Source organism: Ostrinia nubilalis, chromosome 7, assembly GCF_963855985.1.
Source record: "Ostrinia nubilalis chromosome 7, ilOstNubi1.1, whole genome shotgun sequence".
In the NCBI taxonomy this organism is placed as follows: Eukaryota; Metazoa; Arthropoda; class Insecta; order Lepidoptera; family Crambidae; genus Ostrinia; species Ostrinia nubilalis.
Window position 1 is genome coordinate 12,338,234 of NC_087094.1, and position 20,830 is coordinate 12,359,063.

The 20,830-nt window shown below is 35.8% G+C and overlaps 2 protein-coding genes and 1 long non-coding RNA gene across 3 annotated transcripts; all 3 read right to left on the minus strand.

The window, feature by feature from the left end:
* Positions 1-4,340: 4,340 nt before the first annotated feature.
* LOC135073637 (lipopolysaccharide-induced tumor necrosis factor-alpha factor homolog) lies at positions 4,341-6,856 on the minus strand. Its single transcript, XM_063967793.1, has 3 exons — positions 6,736-6,856; positions 5,571-5,877; positions 4,341-5,046 (listed from the first exon to the last, which is right to left on the minus strand). The coding sequence occupies exons 1-3, from the start codon at positions 6,758-6,760 to the stop codon at positions 4,944-4,946; spliced, it is 435 nt and encodes a 144-aa protein (XP_063823863.1). The 5' UTR covers positions 6,761-6,856; the 3' UTR covers positions 4,341-4,943.
* Positions 6,857-9,589: 2,733 nt separating this feature from the next.
* On the minus strand, positions 9,590-18,842 carry LOC135073340 (lipopolysaccharide-induced tumor necrosis factor-alpha factor homolog). The gene is made up of 3 exons (XM_063967490.1): positions 18,720-18,842; positions 16,682-16,928; positions 9,590-10,690 (listed from the first exon to the last, which is right to left on the minus strand). Exons 1-3 carry the CDS (start codon positions 18,736-18,738, stop codon positions 10,588-10,590), a joined length of 369 nt encoding a protein of 122 aa, XP_063823560.1. The 5' UTR covers positions 18,739-18,842; the 3' UTR covers positions 9,590-10,587.
* LOC135073341 (uncharacterized) lies at positions 10,828-15,933 on the minus strand. Its single transcript, XR_010257614.1, has 3 exons — positions 15,534-15,933; positions 15,408-15,458; positions 10,828-11,547 (listed from the first exon to the last, which is right to left on the minus strand). It is a non-coding gene; the product is annotated as an uncharacterized LOC135073341 (long non-coding RNA).
* Positions 18,843-20,830: the final 1,988 nt, after the last annotated feature.

A 20,830-nucleotide genomic window follows, 5' to 3' on the forward strand; every position in this document is an offset into this window, starting at 1 on the left:
TTTAACTGTGCAATTGATATTTTAAATACAAAGTCCCGACCAAAGACTCACTGTTTGTTAGTTTTCTAAGGCTGGGCTGCATCATCTTACTTTAACTTTGACAAACGTCAGAAATATATAAAATTCCATACAAAAAGCACCGGTTATTGTTATTGTTACGGTTAAACAAGGTGGTGCAACTCAGCCTAAGTATTTTAGATTTTCTGCTATTGTTAGGATTTTGTTTCAAGAACTTACGTAACTTCTATGAAAATACCTTCCTGCGTAGAAAATGTTCAAAGATAATAACTCTAATCTTTGAAGATTTTTATGCAAGGAGAGATATAGGTATATCTCTTATTCAATCATATTAAACTTGCTCTTATTATTACTCTGCTTCTTATCTAATTCTTTGACTCATTCATCATCAGTAAGAATTTATTCGTCTTATGCAAAACAATTGGGTGACTCATCCTAAGTACTTTTATTATCAAACTACGTACTTATTGATCGGATATCGCTGCCCTAATCTGCTCAATCTATTGTAGTTCTATAAACAAATAAAAAATACAGGGTGTTAAGGTAAGGTCATATTATTATTATTTCCTGAGATCAATTCATAGCTACTGCATACTTACCCTGGGTTGCACCATCTTAATTTAACTATAAAAAACGTCATGGAGGCCAGGCCGCGTACCGAAAAACGCAGAGTGAGACATCCACCCATAAGGTGGACCGACGATATCATAAAGGTAGCAGGGAAGCACAGGACGCAGGCCGCTACCAATTGATCAACATGGAAAGCATTGGAGGAGGCCTATGTTCAGCAGTGGACGTCCTGTTCATTTCATTCATGTTCATAAAAAGGTATTTTAGTAGGTACTTTTGGTACCTTTGGTAAGTACGCCTTGTACAGAAATGTTATCTATGTATATTTACACTGTAAAGATAAATTACTTATCCCATTATCTAAAAATTATCAACATTAGGTAGAACAGCTCATATACTTGGTATTTGATTATAATTATGACTTATCAATCCAGCCATATGCAAACGTTTTCCTGTCTGATTGGCCTGTCGGGAAAAACGCAAGTATTACCTTAAAATAATTGTTCAATTAGTAGTAGACTATGATTAAAAGTAGCTGACATAGCCCGACGGATTAGAAACCTGAAATGGCAATGGGCAGGGCACATAGTACCTACGCAGAACTGACGGCCGATGGGGCACGTACCGGAAAGCGTAGCGTAGGACGTCCGCCCACAAGGATGCAGGCCGCTACCAACCTGTCATTATGAAAATAATTGGAGGAGGCCTATGTTCAGATGAAGATAATTAAATGCTATAACACTTTGAATAAAAGTGCTAGTTGGTACAACTTTATTTAAAAAGCCCAATGGCCAAGGCTTGGCTGGCACGCATTGTCAATTTTTCTACGGCTTTTCAATGTACGGTGGGATTTACTTATCATCAGATGACTCCTTTTACATAAATAGAACTATTGTTTCTGTGGTATACCTATGTAGGGACACATTACACCTAGGTACATCGTTTGCCTAGCTAGTGTAATTAGAGGAATACCGGCGTGTATGTGTGCCTACACCGTGCCTGAACTTAGTTGTATGTGTGCGTTGCGGCGGCTGCGCCCGCCGCTGTCTTTTTTAGTCGATTACACGCCAATACGTGAACTGGTCGTTGTTTCCCTTTTATGTCCTTATCTCCCAAACCTTCAGGTGAAGTCGAATAGATAGTATAGTAGTAACTTATAAATTAACCCAACGCATCAAATAACCTAAAACCTACAACTTTGCTTTAACTATATTATTGTTCAGTTCAGTTATTTGAAACTCCTACTATATTCTTCGATTAAATTCGTTGCGGGTTCCAAGACAGTTAGCTATCCCTCGGACTAAACCTTCACTGGTTGGGTTTCATTTGAGACTAAGCTGTAGGTAGATCCTTGCTGTAAAGGAGTTACAGTGGTGGGAAAGTGTGGGCACGCATTTGTTGTTTGACTGCATTATGGGTATAATACCGTATAATGCATTACGGGTACGTAATGACAGAACATAGCAACCTCTTTCTATGTTCTGTGCCCATGCAGTTGTTACGACCATCTTACTCTCGTATACATAGAAACCTTTTTATATTTAAAGGATGCCAACGATTTCAAAGTCACCCTGTAGTTACTAGAGACCATAAATAAGTTATATGTAAGAAAAATATAATAAAAATTTTAGTGTCAAACAAACCATTGTTTTATTCACTCACAAAAGTCAAACAACAAATGCGTGGTTAAGCAAATTTTTACTTTGGGATTTCATTATAAATGGTACAAACTGACGACTCGTACCTACTACTTCGAGCTGACGGAATTGCGGGCAATAGATGTCACTTTATTTTTTATACAAAGTAACAACAACGCTTCATTGTTAAGTTTTTTTCTGTTTGAGGAACTAAGTAAGGTTTTGTAAGGTCAAGGCTGTTTGGTGGTCGATATAGTGAAGAATGTTATCTTTGGTAGGTAAATAATCCATTGTAATATCTACGTAATACCAACTTGATGGATTTCTATTTACTACTAAGCATAAAATATTCCATATCAAAGTAGGTATTATGGCAAGACAAATTTTAATAAAGCATAGCTAGATCCCTGGAACAAAACTAAAACAATATTGGTCCATCCGTTTGGGATACACCTACCACACAGATAAAAATACAGCTGTTTTTCTTTCGAGAATTTAAAAAGAATCTGTAATTAGAAATAACTTGACGTACCTTTCCTTTACGTGATTCATATTATAACTTCTAGTTCTGCACTAGAAATTCTTACTAGATTCTAGAAATTACTAGGTTATTCTAGTTACTTATCAATCAATGAATCATGCCATGCATCCATGCTGTGTGTGTGTGTGTGTTTCTATAATACGAGTAGGTATGTAATTAATATGAGTGCTAATGTATTTGCGTTTACTAGATGGCTCTACTATTCTTTACTTACTTGTCAATAAAGTAAGAACCATTTTTAAACCCGTAGATTAAAATATATTTATAGCGTAGGTTTAAGTACATTGTGTATCTGTTACAGGAAATGTATGAAATCCGTCATTGTATACAATTCCTAGGAATTGTGTATAAGTCCTAAAATCACCCGGAATTGTGTGATGTAAATTATATTAGACACATTTCCTAGGAAATTTACACATTTCCTAAACAGCAATCGGAGATGTAATTAAGATTTCAATGAATACTCGTGGACATGCGGTGCGAGGGGGGGATATTGCATCATCCGATTACGCGGGATCTCTATCGAATCGCCAAATTCTTTGTACGCTTAGTTGTCTATGGCACACAAATTTAAAGACTAAAATTATTTTACACAAAATTATTTTTATTACGCTTTATTATTTTAAATTTACTTTTTTTTCTCCGAAACTTAAATGGCTCTACCGCGCCGTGGCAGCTGTGTATGTGTAAGGTCGCAAGTCTAACCTAACCTAACCGAGACTTTGTTATCCAGCTACAGGAGTACTAAAACCTTCATGTCAATAATAGTTTAATATAAGATGTTAAAATTAGGAATTTCAGCGTAATATGCGTGATGCCGAAAGAAAGGTAGGTATGCCAATAAATTTTGGTGCCGCTTAGTTTTATACATTTCCTAATACAATATTGGAATTCTATAAAATTCCTATATTGTATTTATGTGCGTATTAAAAAATCTCTAAAGCAATATTTTATACATTTCCTAAATAGCTTCGGAATTGTATACATTTCCTAGGAATAGTATACAATTCCTAGAATTCATACATTTCCTGTAACATAATCTACTTAAACTTGATAACTCGATAACATTTAGGCTGAATTGCACCACCAAACTTTGACCGTAACTATAACGATAACCAGTGATTTTTGTATAGTGTGACAGAAACGTTTTTTACGTTTATTACAGTCATAGTATGATGGTGCAACCCAGCCTTAATCTTTTTTCCCGGAAACGAGGGCCGAATGTTTTTTATACTTTTCTTTTTTCACTCCTCAATTTAATCATTCCATTAACATAATGATTCCGTTTTTCTAAATTGATTTAGTACTTCATTAATTGCTTACCTATTTGTTTCTGTTTTGAATGCGGGTATTGTATCAGGCAATGAAGCGCTAGTTATCAACTAAAAAGCATGTTCTCAATAATTTATTTACTATGTTTATTATTTGATATCAAAATATTTACTTTATACAGTTACATAATATTATTTCTAGTAATCAGTTGACAGCATTAAAAATATTACTCATACACTAATTAATAAGAATATCAACACACAAGTTCATTTTCGAGATAAAATGAAATGAAACACATTCAATTTGTTATTTAAGTATTATAATATTTACAGATAAAACATGAAATCGTCATAATACAAATAAGCATAAAATATTATTAGCTACCTATTAGGTACATTCTTAAAAATAAATAAGACATAAGCAGTTTACAATTTATTTAACATTTGTAGAGAGTTTACAAATCTCCAAACAAGACTCAAAGAACACTAATTCTCAATGTAAACTACAACAAAAATTGTCTTTAGTATCACATAAGATAGTCATTAACTATAGCCCTTCATAAATTAAAACAATGGAGTCAAAATTCTTTAAGGCCGACCCCAAATAAAATGGGACAGGACAAGGCAAAGAAAAAGAAGTCAATATTCTCTAGCTCATCTAAAAGTCATAACCTATGTAACCTACTTAAAATAAATTGACTAATGATTCACACAGCACGAATCTAGCTCGGAGTTCTTACTACTGATACTGTATCTTCATCCTCAGATAAGTTATCAGTCTAAATAATCCGTGCCTTTTGCCATTGATATTACTTCTTTATTCGAATGGAAAAAAGGAAATATCAGTTCCAGATAGCAATTTTGATAAAATCGATTCCAAGAACTTAATTTAGATTAAATGATGATTTATCCTAAGTAAGATCCCAGGTATGCTTGACAGTTTGGACAGTAGTGGTCAGCGTTCTGGCAGCTGTCCATGCAGTAAGGGATGCACACACATGGCCATAATCTGAAAACAAAAGAAATACGTTAATAAAAAACTTATCCTCAATACACTTATACCTGCCAGGTTTTTACTGTAAATTATTAATGTGTCAGTTTAGGTAATTTAAACCAAATATACATCGCACTCAACCTTTATTTTTCTGATTAACCTGACCTGATGTCAGAACCTGATGTCAGGTCAAGTTGAATTTAACTAATGGCCCAACTGTAAACCTTGGCTATACAGGAGTTCCAATGGTGAAAGGAAAAGTAAAGGAACGTGACGTCCTATAACTTTCTAACAGATATAAATCAGCTTGTTCTACAATATGGTCATAATAGGTCCTTTATACCCTTACTAGTTAGTGTTCGTTCGTTTCAGCCAAATGATGTCCACGGCTGGACAAAGGCCTCCCCCAAGGTTTTCCACAATGAACGGCTCTGCGCTTGTCAGTGTATTTACATCAAAAGTAAAATTACTTTGTATATTTCAAAACGATTAGTTACATGTTTTTTACATTCTATCAACGGTCAAAAGTCTCTACTTACCCAAAGACACACAATAAAAGTGCGAACAGATGCGTCTTGGTGGTCGACTTATGTTTGACCACGGTCGTGATTTCCATGTTGCAGCTTTTGCAGACCGCAGCACTGGGCTGGGACCCCATGGGGGTGACGGTTGATACCACGGTGACGGTGCCCGGGTAGACTGTGGTGGTGGTCACCATTGGAGGCGGTGGGTAGGACCCCTGGGGAGGCGGGTAGGCCCCCTGGGGTGGCGGGTAGAACCCTGGAGGCGGGCCTGGTGGGCCTTGCGGACCAGGGCCGGTGGTGTATGGCGGTGGGGCCGGGGCGGCTGAAAAAGGTAATTTTAATATTGTAAATACGAAAGTAGCTCTATCTATTTATCAGTTACGAGTACATTCGGGCCAAAACCTTCGGATGACATTTTCTGTTAAGTTTTCAAGCCCAAATCTCTATATCAATTCTATAACAGGCGTGATGAAGGCAGAAACTACTAGTTTCTAAAATAAACCAAAAAATTCACGAGAAAACATCCCAGCTATTATAATTTTGTTTCTTTGTTGCCTTGATATTTCTATTTTTTTCACCCATATTAAAATTAAAAAGAAAACTAGCTACAGCAAACTTGCATCCCATTGTTGCCAAAAAAGATAATTTTAAGAAGATTATCATTATGTTAGTGATTACTTATGACGTAAATCTGACCATCATATAAGTAGCTATTTATCAGTACAATAAGCTCTATTTTTCGGAATATCAATCACACAGTGATAGCTGTTATCATCTGCCAAAAGATTCGATAATACTGATAGTCGATTTTTCCATCGCGAATCGAGAACTGAAATAATTTTAGCATAATGCTCATATAAAATTTACAGATTAGGTTACTTTAGTACTAGCTGTTGTGCTAATAATTAAAAAGTAAAGTATAAAACGTGCACACGACATGTTTCGTGTTAAAAATACTTATATGAATACTATTGTTCATGCATGTCACGATTTTGAATAAGTATCTAGGTACTTAATTTCACGTAATATTTATTCATAATACCTAACTATCTAACTGAATGTGTATTCATAATAAAATAACTATTAACTAATTGGTGTTGTTTAATTTAAGTAGGTAGGTACCTAAATGAAGACCACACCTCAAAATTTGATCAAAAATATTAAAGATCTGTTTACTTACATTTCTCTCCTGAATATTGGTCCATGTTATTTATTTACTTTTTACGTTTTAGTTCGTATAAAATTAAAATATTTCTTTCCCTTCTATACAGTTCACTGTACAAGTCGGCGTTCACAACGATACTAGCTCAGTGTTGCACTAACCATTTATAGCAAACAGGTCGTTTATCTATGAAAAAGGGCAACGATAAAAAAGAGCCAAGTTGGAGGTTTCTGCACGAATGTGTATATTTTTCTTGGTTCTTAATGTTTGATTGAGATTACTGGTTTTATTAAACACAGAAGTTGCTGCGGTGGGAAGTTCCCACTGGAAATAAGAGGTAGGAATATAGTCCTTACTCCTTCATATTTTAAGTTGTGCATAAATCGTTTTAATGGACTATTACCCTTTCTTTTACTTTGCCGAAATCGGGTAAATAAATCGCATAAATAAACGTTTATTTGAAGAACTCACAAAGCTAAGGAAAGTATCATGATACATAGGTTGAAACAATCTAATATTTTAAGAGCTAATTTAATCATTTAATAATCTAATTCCTGACAAGTGAAGTAAATACAAAAAGTTCGAGAACTTGGCTTCGTCTCTACACAAAATTATGAAAAGGTTAACTGCAAAAAATCCTCCAGATAAGGACAAATCCTATGACGTGGCGATTAGAAAACTATGACTGTACACTGCAGCACTGTCGGCATTTTATTTTTGTATTTCATCAGATATTCAATTTCCCGCTGGGGGGGTGCACATTTCAGCCAAATACATTGATTAAAGATTTAGTTACAAAAAAAAAACGTTGGCCTTAAGATTTTGACTGATTATGATTTTGAATGTTTTAATTGGTCATAGGTTGCACCTCACTTAAACTATAGCAAACGCCAAAACTCTGCCTAGCTATTTATAAATCCACCGGTTGTGGTTGTAGTTACGGTAAAGGTTGGGGTAATGATGTGTTTTGATGACTTAATGTTTTTTTAACAGTTTTTTCTCTATCTAGTACATAAAATAAACTTGTATCTGAAATTAATATTTTAAATAAATAACTACGTTATAAAAATAACTTAATATTATAATATTTTGCACTGAATTTGCACGTATTTCTAATCTAATCTAATAAATAATTATTAATACGAATGCCATGCCCGTTCATGCACCGCTCATTGTCAAGTTTTTTTATCTTATCAAAAAAATAAAAGTTTTACGATACCATTCACCTAAGGGCTTAAAGTTTCCAGATTATTTGTGAAAAATAGAAGATACCATGAGTCATCTAATTACCTTTTACAGAAAGAATGCTTATTTATAAAGGCCATAAATATGTCATTTTGTGACTCATTTTGATAGTAATCATAAATATTTAATCTTATCATAAAGATGTCACAATTTCACGATTACAAAATTAAGTTAGTCACTCCTCTAGTCCTCCTTTGCACTTTTGTAACAAAGCAACTCTGTTATCAAATATCAAGGATCACTTAAACCCATTTAGACCGATAATTATTTTTGTAAATAAAAATTGATTTTTCAGCAAAAACTTACAAAGGGAAGCCTAAAAATCATGAAAAAAATATTTAAAAAAATAATCCATAAATAGGGGGCCGTGGGGAGCCCGTACCATATAGGGTACAGTAGGTCTATAAGCAAGCAAAACATAGTTGTTGTTCAAAGAAGATTTTTATTTATTTTTGTATGATATAAAATAAAAATAAAATCATATAATCACTAGTATCACACTTTGCATATCTTGTAAGACGTTTTCTGTGATACTAACCACATTTGGTTCGTATCACAGAAAACTTCTCCGAAGTTAGTGAGGATAGCTGAAGAAGATCTGGCTTCTTCTGATTTATTACGTTTAGTGCTATCCATAATCGGATTTAGCAACACGACGATGGAAATTTAGCAAATCCATCGGAGAAAACTCTGAGGGTTATTATTTACATTGACACTATCTTTATCGCCTAAATCTTCGTCAGTCTGATCATCATTAGCGGTCATCTGACAAGACAGCAGTAGAAAAATACCAAAATTGCTTTATGTTTGCTGAAATTATCAAATATTTCATGATTTGTGGCAATAAAGTGAAGCATCAATTGCCTAAAACAATAAAAATAATAAAAATTAAATTTTATTTTTCGCACGATTTGCTCATGCATAGACCTACTGTACCTTATACGGTACACCTATTTTAGACTGGAATAAACAGTATAAAAATAATCTCAATAATATTTTTTTGTAGTCATGATATCTATTGTACTCTATTTTTAAAATAAAATTGATAAATAACATAATTTACCATGAATAATAAGAAATTATACCTTCTTAAATACATTGTAAATATTGTTTTTGTTTTCTGTCGAGGAATTTCATAAATATTTCCGAAACCACTTGTTAAAACATATTTTTAAATATTTTTATGTAAAATAATCACTTTAAGCTTACTGTCACAATCATTTTTACAAATTAATAACAGTTTGGTACTTCGAAATATTTTCAAAAAGATACCGTACCACATAGGGTACGGTAGGGCTAAATGGGTTAAGTTACTGGATTATTGACCAATTAAATTAAATTACCGTTTCTGTTTTTATGGGCAATTTCGCAAAAAAAACTTACTTTTTTAATTTTAGGAACATGTAATTAAATCTTAAAACATAAAATTTTGTACCTTCTTTGTAACTAGATTGAGACAACATTTTTATACTATAAGTACAAACAAAAAGTTTGAAAATTCACAGCTGCATATTTTTTTTTCAATGGGTTAAATGTCACTTCGGACAACTTGTTTTAAAAATTAAATCTTAGTTAAAAATATGGACAGGGCACATAACAAGAAAAATAAAATAAAAAACGGCAAACGTAAAAATATTAATAAATATTTATTTTCAAATAACAAAAAATCCATAATCGTAATACTATAAAATATATATTTTTATTTTCATTGCACTATTCATTATAAAATAAGGTTTATTATTTACAAAAACTTGGCTTGGCCATGGTCACATTTTGACATGAACAATGTTACTATCTTACAACACAATAGATAGATACAAAGAATACTTATTAACATTCAATATTAATATGCCTCATATAACAATACAATGATGATTTTTCGAGACATAAGCTCAATATTGAACTATCTCCCTCTACCTCTTTGCCTACTTAAACGATTGTAAATGTTGACTCTATTTTATTTTGCTCAAAATATTAAACATTAAACTAAACAACTTAGGCTGGGTTGCATCATCTTACTTTAACTATAACAAACGTCAAACATCTGTCAAACTCCATGTAAAAACACCGGTTATCGTTATAGTTACGGTTAGCCTAGGCGCAGACCACCGACTTTTAGTTGGCCGATAGTTGGGCCCGATTCTAATTTGTTTGTATGAAAAATCGGCCGATACCAAATTGGTGTAGTGCGCACTTTCAAACATCTCCATACTGATCAACAGCCCGACCCAACTATCGGGCAAGTAAAATTCGATGTCGACGCCTAGGCTTAAGCGCAATACACACTGAGCCCGCCGGGCCGCCGACAAAACCCGGCGACATAACCCGGCGGCCTATATGAAAAGAATCATGTCGGCAACATGCGCCCGCGCGTGTTACCCGACAACATGTTGGCGGCTTGGGTACGCCTGCGCTCAATTGCCCGGCGACGTTTGACCTGTAGTGACGTGCTTGTATGCTGATTGCCAAATAAATTTCTCATCTCAAGCCGCCGACATGCCGCCGACCAAATTCTCCGACTTGTAATAGTGAAGCCGCCAACTTGACCGCCGACAAAAAGTTGCCGACATAATATCGGCGGCCCGGCGGGCTCAATGTGTATTGCGCTTTAGAGTTAGAGGTTATTTAAAATTTGTAGCTTCCAAGATACACGTTGCAGTTCGGGCAGTAGTGGTCGGCGTTGTTGCAGGAGCCGATGCAGTACGGAAGACAGGTGCACGGCCAGAAACTAGAAAAAAATGATTAAGTGATTAATACTTTATGTTTGCGTGTTCAGAGTGTGTTCCTAGGCTTCTAATTTCTAGCTATTGTCTGTGACTCCTAATCTTCTTGTGTGTATGGATCAACACGGGTAAATCAGGCGACTTTGAAGATATACTGGGATTTATTACTTTACAATAAAGCGTTTACAATATTTCAGTTGAAAGTTCAAATGAGAATGAGAGACGTTAAGCGTCCGTGCAATCGTTTATATAGGTGTGCTTCAGCGCCATCTGTTGTGGTTTCTTGACATCGCGTGACGTAATCGATGCGGTGTGCTCGGTGATAGTATTGCCATTGATCTTTGGTTGGAGCTTCTCACGCGCTCCAATAGATGGCTCTTCTTAACATTCCGGCGGGCCTTGAGAGACTCCCTCTCAACATCTCAGCTCACGTCGTGTCACGCGCCGAGCCTCGAACCTGGCACCTCAGCGACCGGAAGTGGGCATATCTTTGAGAATGCCCTGTGTATAACGCCCGTGGCCGTCCGAATGACAGCAACCCTTGGTACGCCGTCACTGCCTGAAATCAGAGTTATTATGCGTCCTAACCGCCATTTCAGCGGCGGAAGGTTATCGTCCTTTATGACAACCAATGTTCCAGTTTGCAAGTCTTCAGTTTTCTGTTGCCATTTAGTACGTTTCTGAAGCTCTGATATGTACTCTGTAGACCATCTCCTCCAAAATGTCTGCCTCAGCTGTTCAACTCGCTGGTAACGATTGAGTGTGTTCGTGGTTGCAGCGGTAATATCACTCTCTGCAGGTGCAGTCAGCGGCCGACCAATAGTAAAGTGGGCAGGAGTGAGTGGAGAGTAGTCGTTGGGGTCTGAGGATAAAGGATACATAGGGCGGGAATTCAGGACAGCTTCAATTTGTACCAAAACTGTGCTGAATTCCTCATAAGTCATGTTTACATTTCCTACCACACGTGTTATATGGTGCTTACAGGACTTGATCCCAGCTTCCCATAAACCGGCAAAATGAGGCGCGTAAGGGGGAATGAATTTAAATTTAATGTGATTATCTGAAGCGTAATCAATGATAGACTGAGAATTACTCTTTAAAAAATCTGAAAATTCACGAGCTGTTCCTACAAAGTTACGTCCATTATCGGAAAATATTTGATAAGGTTTTCCTCTCCGGGAAATAAATCGTTTCAGTGCTAAAATATAACTCTGTGAAGACAAACTAGTTACTAGTTCCAAGTGTATCGCTCGAGTTGAAAAACATATAAATAGACATAAATAACATTTTTCTAGTCTGGAACCCCTACCTTTCTTATTTAAAATAAATAAAGGTCCAGCATAGTCTACTCCACAGTTTATGAAAGGAAAATTTGCAGTTACTCGTTCAGTTGGTAAGTTACCCATGATTGGTTGTACTATTTTACCTTTCAAACGACAACATATGACACACTGGTTAACGACTTTTTTTGCTAAGTTTCTACCGCCTAGTGGCCACCAATTGTCGCTGATATGAGATAAAATTAATTGAGGCCCAGCGTGCAATAATTTTAAATGTTGACTTTGAAATAATAAATAGGTAAAGATATGTTTACTACACAATAAAATGGGGTGCTTTTTGTCATATGAAAATTCAGAATTAACTAATCTGCCCCCGACTCTTATGATTTTGTCAGTATCTAAAAATATATTTAAACTGGAAATATTACGTTTTGATTTATTTATAGCAAGATTATTATAAAGCGCATTGTATTCTTCAGGAAACGATTCTACTTGTGCCTGTCTAACTATAAACAATAAGGATTTATCAAGTTCTTCTACTGATAACGGCCCGTGTAACCGCTCATCAATAGATTTTGTTCGTATGTTATGTATAAAACGCATTACATAAGCACAAGTTCTTTGTAATCGATTTAGTTTAGAAAATCGGCTGAAATCAATGATAGGTAAATTAGAATCGCTACTACACAACAAGTTTGTAGTGGGAAGTTTTAACTCAGGTAAATCATTTAAGTTCTGTAAAATATTATTTTGATTTTGTGACCATTTTATGCTATCTTCAAATAAAAAGGTGGGTCCGTTCCACCATAAAGTTGATGAACTCAATTCATTTAAAAGTACTCCACGGGAAACCAGGTCAGCTGGATTATTTGACGAGTTTACATGCAGCCAAATTGTGTTGCTTGTCAACTCATTTATCTCAACAACTCGATTCTGAACAAAAGTCTTTAACTGATGTGGTGACATTTGCAACCATCTGAGAACTATAGTAGAATCTGTCCAAAAAACAACTTTGTCAAAGTTCAATCGAAGTGATTTAATTATTTTATCATACAATCTAGCTCCCAATAGTGCACCGCATAACTCGAGCCGTGGAATGCTAACCGGTTTCACTGGCGCGACGCTCACCGTGATGACGTCATCATTACTATTGCACGTCCGAACATAAGCGCACGCACCGTATGCAGCCTCGCTCGCATCCGTAAATATGTGTAATTCGATCCTAGAATGGTCACACGTTCCCACAACATGACGCGGTACGCGAATATTATGTAAATAAGTTAATGTTTCAAGCGAGTAGGAGATCGCAGTTTAAAAGATTGATGTTTTTCAGAGAGCGCTGCTGCCCGTTCTCTGTTTGATGTGTAGTCCCTAAGTCGCCTCTTACGACACCCGCGGGAAGAGTAGGGGTTGGTGACAAATGTATTCTCCTCTGCCGTCACCACACGGCTTTTATTATTTATTGATTTTGAATTATAAACAATGCCTGAAATAATCCAACCTAGCGTAGTGTTTTGTAGGTAAGGACCTGCCGGTAATCGCATTTTACCTTCTATCAACAATTCCCAAAACACGTCAGCCCCGATCAATAAGTCAATTTTTGACGGTAAATAAAATAACGAATCGGCTAACTGAATATTATTCGGAATGTCTAAAGAGTTATAATGTAATGGAACTGTTGGTAAATTTGAAGTTATATGTTTCAAAACTATACATTTACAGCGAGTATTATAATCACCGTTTAATGACCTGACCTTAATTTCGCACAACTCTGTTGACTGAGTGTGTGAATGCCCTATTCCTGTGATATTATATGTGGACTGTATCGAATCGACTTTTAATTTTTTACGTAAATTTTCTGTAATTAAACAGTGTTGACTGCCGCTATCTAACAAAGCGCGAGCCTTATGATATACATTGTCATTACCTGCTATCTCCACTAAAGCTGTGGATAATAAAACAGTTTCTGACGCCTGCGTATACAAACTATTGTTCGAATTCTCGTTTCGTGTCGGTTCGGCTGTATGCAACACTGCCGACGAGTGCAGTACGGGGTTCGAATCCGGTTGGCACTCCACGACTGATACTAATGCGTTTTCTACTTTATCATTATTGTTACTGTGCAATAAACTGTTGTGTTTTCTACTGCACTGTTTACACGGACCAAAATAACAATCTGAAGCGAAATGTCCAGCTCGTAAACAATTAACACATAACCTTTTATTATTAACGAATTCTAATCTCTCTTTAACGTTTAAATCCAAAAACTTAGTACAAGAATAAAGCGAATGATTTCCGCTGCATAATGAGCATGTGCGGGTACTTTTGGAATTCACATTATTTTTTGTTGAAGCGAAAATATGTGATTTTTGTTGCGATTGTTGTTGAGGTTTTTTATTGTTATCAAAAGGGACTTTACTATTAGAAAATGATGAAGAATTATGCGCTTTAATCATTTCTAAAGTGTCTGCCTTATTTTTCAAGAATGTAATGAGATCGTCTAACTTAATGCGTTTATGATGCTGCGTAATTAAATTATTTTTATGTTCCTCCCACTCTTTCTCAACTACTGCGTCTAATTTGGAGGTAATGATATAAATAATAAGTGTATCCCAATATTCTATAGGTTCCCCGAGTGTCTTTAAGGCACGTAAATTCTTTGAAACTATATCAATTAATTTCCTTAAATGAAATGAAGTCTCTTTATTTAGATTTTGAATGGTAAATAAAGACTTCACATGATTATGTACCAGCAACTTGACGTTATTATACCTCTCATTGAGCAAATCCCAAGCTATTGTGTAGTTTTCTGATGTGCATTCTATTGATTTAATAACTTGAGCTGCCTGACTAGTTAGCGATGTACGCAAATAATGGAATTTACGAATGTCATCAAGCTGGGTGGAGTTGTGAATCATAGAAAGGTAGGTATCCCTGAACTCTAACCAATTTTCAAACGACCCGTCAAAGGAGGGTAGTGAAATAGTAGGAAGCTTAATATTTATCGAAGCTTCACACCTAGAACTAGCACTAGATGAATCAGAAAGGCTAAAACGTTTTATTAAACTTTCTGCTTCTGCCATGGTTTCGTAATAAATATTTTCAAATGATTCACGATGTTCTAACTGAATTGCAGTTTCACTATCTAACACCATGAGCATTTCGATGGAGCTTTGAATGCTATTAAATTCACTAAATAATGATTTGGCTAATTCACTACGCAATTTTAATTCGGTTAATTGTTTATCGCTAGGACGAGAGTGGCTATGAAAAGAATTTACAAATTTTACGAATAACGTCAGTCTACCCTTGATTGAACCGCGTTTTTTATTTAATTCTCTAATTATAGTATCATCAGAATCTACGCACAAATTAGGAGATTTACAACGAACGGTTACGTTTTCAACACTCATTTTGACGATTTATAAAAGTGGGTACTCACCAAATTCCTGTAAACTGCGTACGTGACTCGTGAGGAAGCACAACACGGTACCTAGAGGAACAAGCACAGCTTTAGTAAAATTGAAATGGGATAAGATGGGGGAAAAAAGGAACGATTTGGCCAGACCCTTTGCTGATCCCTCGATGTGATGATGGATGATGCGGCTCTGAAGGTCCAATGTTTGCGTGTTCAGAGTGTGTTCCTAGGCTTCTAATTTCTAGCTATTGTCTGTGACTCCTAATCTTCTTGTGTGTATGGATCAACACGGGTAAATCAGGCGACTTTGAAGATATACTGGGATTTATTACTTTACAATAAAGCGTTTACAATATTTCAGTTGAAAGTTCAAATGAGAATGAGAGACGTTAAGCGTCCGTGCAATCGTTTATATAGGTGTGCTTCAGCGCCATCTGTTGTGGTTTCTTGACATCGCGTGACGTAATCGATGCGGTGTGCTCGGTGATAGTATTGCCATTGATCTTTGGTTGGAGCTTCTCACGCGCTCCAATAGATGGCTCTTCTTAACACTTTAATTAATGAATCTTTCTCAGATTCAACATCAAAAACATTTTTTTAAAGATTATTAGCAATTTGTATTGCCCAAATTACTAATAGTCCCATTAGCCCCTCGTGTTAAGCTAAATAAGCTTGTGTTACAAGTGGGCTCACCACAATAGTCGAGCGGCGGTGGGATTCGAACCCGCGTTCCTCGGATCTCGTGTCGGCCACTCCGACCCCTTCACCGTTCGGCTATCGTGACTATGAATATTAGACTTGATTGTGGCTCCCAAAAGTTGTGACTCCAATCCTATCACAGTCTCGTTTGATAAAAAAATCTAGTTGTGATAAAAGAAAAGGCTTTAATTTAAAGTTTGTTACTAACAAACTATCACGCAAATTGCATATGGTCACTGATAAAACATTTTGAATTGCACGTTAAGTAGGTACCTATTACGTGCACATTTTGTTTACGTGTTTTTTATTATGTTGTTATTTAAGATAACCGGTGCACGCCTGTGCTAAGACACAATTTTTATTTTAAACAGCTCGTCTAGTTTATATTGTACGAGTATAGTAACTAATAAATATCGTTGTGAAAAATACCTTAAGACGGGCTTATTGACCAAAATGAAAGAGGTACCTACTAATGTAATAAAAATACCTAAAAAATCTTGTACTCGTCGTGCTCTACTTTTGGTAATTTTTCAAAATTGTCATAAATAAAGGATCTACTAAATTCATCAAAATTAAAAAACAGGGCATATTATACTCACATGAATAAACATAAGCAGGCAGCTATAAGATGTGTCCTGACCGACGGACTGCTCTCAACCCTGGTTACGATTTGGGCCTGGCAGCTGGGGCAGTTTAGTATCGTGGGCTGGGAGCCCACGGCTGGGCCTGGGGTGATGATGACAGCCGGCATCATGGCAGGCGCCGGGGCTGTGGTGATGACCGTCGTGGTGCCGTGCACCATCGGACGGTCTGAGTATGGTGGTGGAGGAGCATAGGCTGGTGGCTCTGGAATTGACAAAAGACGATTAAGCTTTGTTTTAAGTAAATAATTGTCGTAAACTAGCTTTTGCCCGCAGCTTCGCCCGCGTGAAATTTTGTCAGTCACAGAAAAACTTTAGCGCGTGCGTTTCTGTTTTAAAACCGGGATAAAAAGTATCCTATATACCAGGGGTGGCCAACCGGTCGATCGTGGGAAGGCAAAAAATACTATACATGATTGTGTACTAAACTATGCTGTTTCATTTAAGATTTCAAGAAGTATGTAAGTATTAGATCGCCGAGGGTTTCGTTAGTAAACAGTAGATCTTATGTCTAATCAAGTTGGCCACCCCTGCTATATACTTATCCGGGGCTCAAACTATTCACGATATCAAATTTCATCAAAATAAATTCAGTGGTTTATGCGTGAAAGAGTAACAGACACAGAGTTACTTTCGTATAATATTCAAGTAGAGATGTACCCCATCATCCTCATTACACAATTTTTGTATAATACATATTTTCTCGCAGAACAGTCAGTCAGCATTATCTATAGCTAAGCCTCCTCCAATCAATTACTTTCTAGTTAGGCAAAGTTATAACATTAAATTACTAAATATCTCATAGGTGCACAGTAGGTACACTGCACAAGTTATTGATACATGGCCTTAGAAATGAAGCGTTTAATACATATTCATTTTCAGATAATTTCTTTCCACATAAAAATAAATAACAAGTAAATAATTAAAACGATCAAGCACAATTTTTTCAGAGAGATTAAATTGGCAGAAAACACACTTATCTCTGTTTTCTTCAAGATAATAATGATAAAGTTCTATTAAAATATGATTTCTGAAATCCAACGAGTACCTACTGATTATTGTTTAGCACGTTTTTTATAAGAAGATAAACACAATGTAACGAAATGATGTAATAAGTCGTCAGCATTTGAATGAGTGTTCACTACATGAGAATTAGCAATGTTTATTATTCTACTACACAGACCCTTACAAAAAAGCATAAACTGTCAAGATATTTATTTGCAAAGACCAAAATATCGTAACGTCTCAAGTACTCTGTGGTATCGTCGAATAAGGTCTCGATTTCATTTCAATTTTTTTTTATGCATAACAAGGCAGGTATTTGACCACAATCGCACCTGATGTTAAGTGGGATGCAGTCTAGGATGGTACATAATTATCTGCCCTGTAAGTGCCTATTCACTCTCGCCTTTGTGGATCTCGCCGGATTATAGTTTTCGGGAAAGACAGCAGCAGGCAACGAATTTCAGTCCCTAGCTGTTCGCATTACCTATAAAAGAGTCATCGAAACGCTTAGTGCGAGCTGGTGGAATGTCAACAATATATAGGGATGGTACGCTAACCTGCGTCTGGTTCCCCGATGATGGAAGGGGGCTGGTGGAATTAAGTCGTGTAATTCTTTCGCACATTCTCCGAAGCACATATTTATCTGAATAAACTAATACGGTCCAAAAATATCAACGGGTATTGGATTTTTTGTTTAACTAATCAATTTATTTACGTTTCAGTAACTTGCGAGAGGTGAAGTACGAGTAAATGGTGTCTTTATGGGTTCTATACCTTATAAGTATGTGGTTGGTGTATGTAAAGGTGCGATCAATAAATCATTTGACTTTCTATGGGAAAGGATATTGCAGTAGACTCGAAAGACTATTCACGATGAATAATGCGTTATCGCCTATCAGAATGGATGTTAGTTAGTCAGCCTTCTCTTTATGATTACAGGAATAATTCCAGTATTCCAAAACGCCTAAATATTATAAAAAAATCAACTTACGTCCTTGGTGGGACTGCATGTTTACCAAATTACAACTTGCACAATACACAAAAGAATTTTTTTTTTCACCAACACGACAAGCGCCCACTGATGTACACCAATAAGTTGGCAGTGTTATCGTGGCGATAAGAGTTTGCGTTTGTCTGATAACAGGTATAGCCAAGGTTTTGCTATAGAAGACAATTATTATCTAAATTCTCACTGTGGCTTAGATTTCTACAACCGCCTGATCCGATATTATAACATTCTTAAGGAAACGCACGAGCAAAAGGTGGTTTGGTTCCTCTTGGAAACTCTTGGATTAACATGAAGTGAACTTAACATATTATAATATTTAGGCTGGATTGCACCATCTTAGTAAAGTAAGTCCATACAAAAATATCTGTTATAGTCACGATTAAAATTCGATGGTACAACTCAGCCTTAAACTCTTGTGAAATCTTACATTTTCTAGTTTCAAAATTATTTTCTGTCGTCTGTGTAAAAATCCTTGGGGGAGGCCTTTGTCCAGCTGTGGACGTCACTTGGCTGAAACGAACAAACGAGTAGATACCTACTTACTTGTAATCTATGTGCTTAATTAATAAAAACAAAATAACCATAACGAACTATGAATTAAACTAGTTGCAAAAAATGCATTTTGTATGTCTCTTGGCAGAAGAAACTGATAACAATTTTCTGTTATTACCTATTAATGTTATCTTGGGTATTATTACGGTGAGGTAAATCTGTTTTTGCCTCAGCACTCAGTATCAGCATCTTTTACTTATCTAATAAGCCTTATTACCCAACACAAAATACATATTTACAGGTATTTAATTCTGACTAGTCACATAATACTTATTTGTTTGCATGCAGCATCCAGGGGGTGGAAGGTTCTTGATCGTGGTAACCTTTTTTCTCCAACGGTTGCCACTGCTGGCTTTCTCGAAAGATGCCGATTAGGTATTTGATTTCTAGCTCTAACTAGAAGTAACTTTTGGGATCTTTTATGACTGTAAGAAACCAAATAGACCATGATTTCGAAAGTATTATTTAAAGTTACTTAACAATTTTATTCCTTGTAAAACATCCAGAGATTTTGAATTATAAATACCTAGGTAGGTATTACCCACCATATCTATAAATGGGATAAACCAAGGTAAGAAACCAAGTAGACCATGATTTCGTAAGTATTATTTAAAGTTACTTAACAATTGTATTGCTTGTAAAACATCCAGAGATTTTGAATTATAAATACCTAGGTATTACCCATATCTATAAAAAGAATGTTGGTATACCTATTCCTTAATCTAACTGCATATTGACTATAGCAGTAAAAAGACAACAACTAACACACGTTCTAGAAGAAGGGCTTACCTATTTCATGACGTGGTTTAAGTAGGTATAGACTAGATGATGAATCAATAAAACAATATTTAATTTTATGTTTTGGAAAAAATGCTCCTTTTTTGCACACTGAGCTCCAATTTCACACAACAAAAAAAAAAATAACCAAAGGTTAGGTAGTCGCAAAGGTAACATAACTTTCCCGAACAGTCTAGAATCTAGATAAAACAATTTACAAACTAATTACTAAGCTAATGAGATGGTGCTTACGTTTATGCTGTGGCATAGGGGACTCTGTCAGCGAACAGATAAGTTAATCTTGATGGAGAACCTATTTGACTAATGGACGCAGACAGACGGCCGGCCCACCCCGATCGATCACTTAACAGAAAACAAACTTTATGAAAAACACGCATTCGTGCGTACCAACTCTATGTTTGATTGATAATAGAATGGTATTGAACGGTTTTGCTAACCGTAACAAAATTGAAAATCTGAAAGTAACTGTTTTCACGCCTCAACTACTGAACCAATTTTGATGAATTTTGGATTTTTATTGAGACTTGACCTTGGGAAAGAATATTTGAATCATTCGTGCTATAAACACAATGATATATTCGTAATAAAGTATAGGTACTATTTCTTACACTGTGTTAAAATGTTCAACACTTTTAAATTGATTTTAGAAAAAAAACAAAACGTTTTTATTTATCAGAGCTAATTTAAAAACAATTTCACGTGTACAAAGTCGCTGTATGAATCCGCAATTATGATGACCGACT

Excerpts from the sequence above, each read along its gene's own strand:
- LOC135073637 (XM_063967793.1), bottom strand. The coding sequence starts at position 6,760 with ATGGACCAATATTCAGGAGAGAAAT. Across the intron at positions 5,878-6,735 it reads CCAATATTCAGGAGAGAAAT|CCGCCCCGGCCCCACCGCCA; the intron begins GTAAGTAAACAG and ends TACCTTTTTCAG. Across the intron at positions 5,047-5,570 it reads CTTTTATTGTGTGTCTTTGG|ATTATGGCCATGTGTGTGCA; the intron begins GTAAGTAGAGAC and ends TTTTGTTTTCAG.
- LOC135073340 (XM_063967490.1), bottom strand. Across the intron at positions 10,691-16,681 it reads GCCTGCTTATGTTTATTCAT|TTTCTGGCCGTGCACCTGTC; the intron begins GTGAGTATAATA and ends ATTTTTTTCTAG.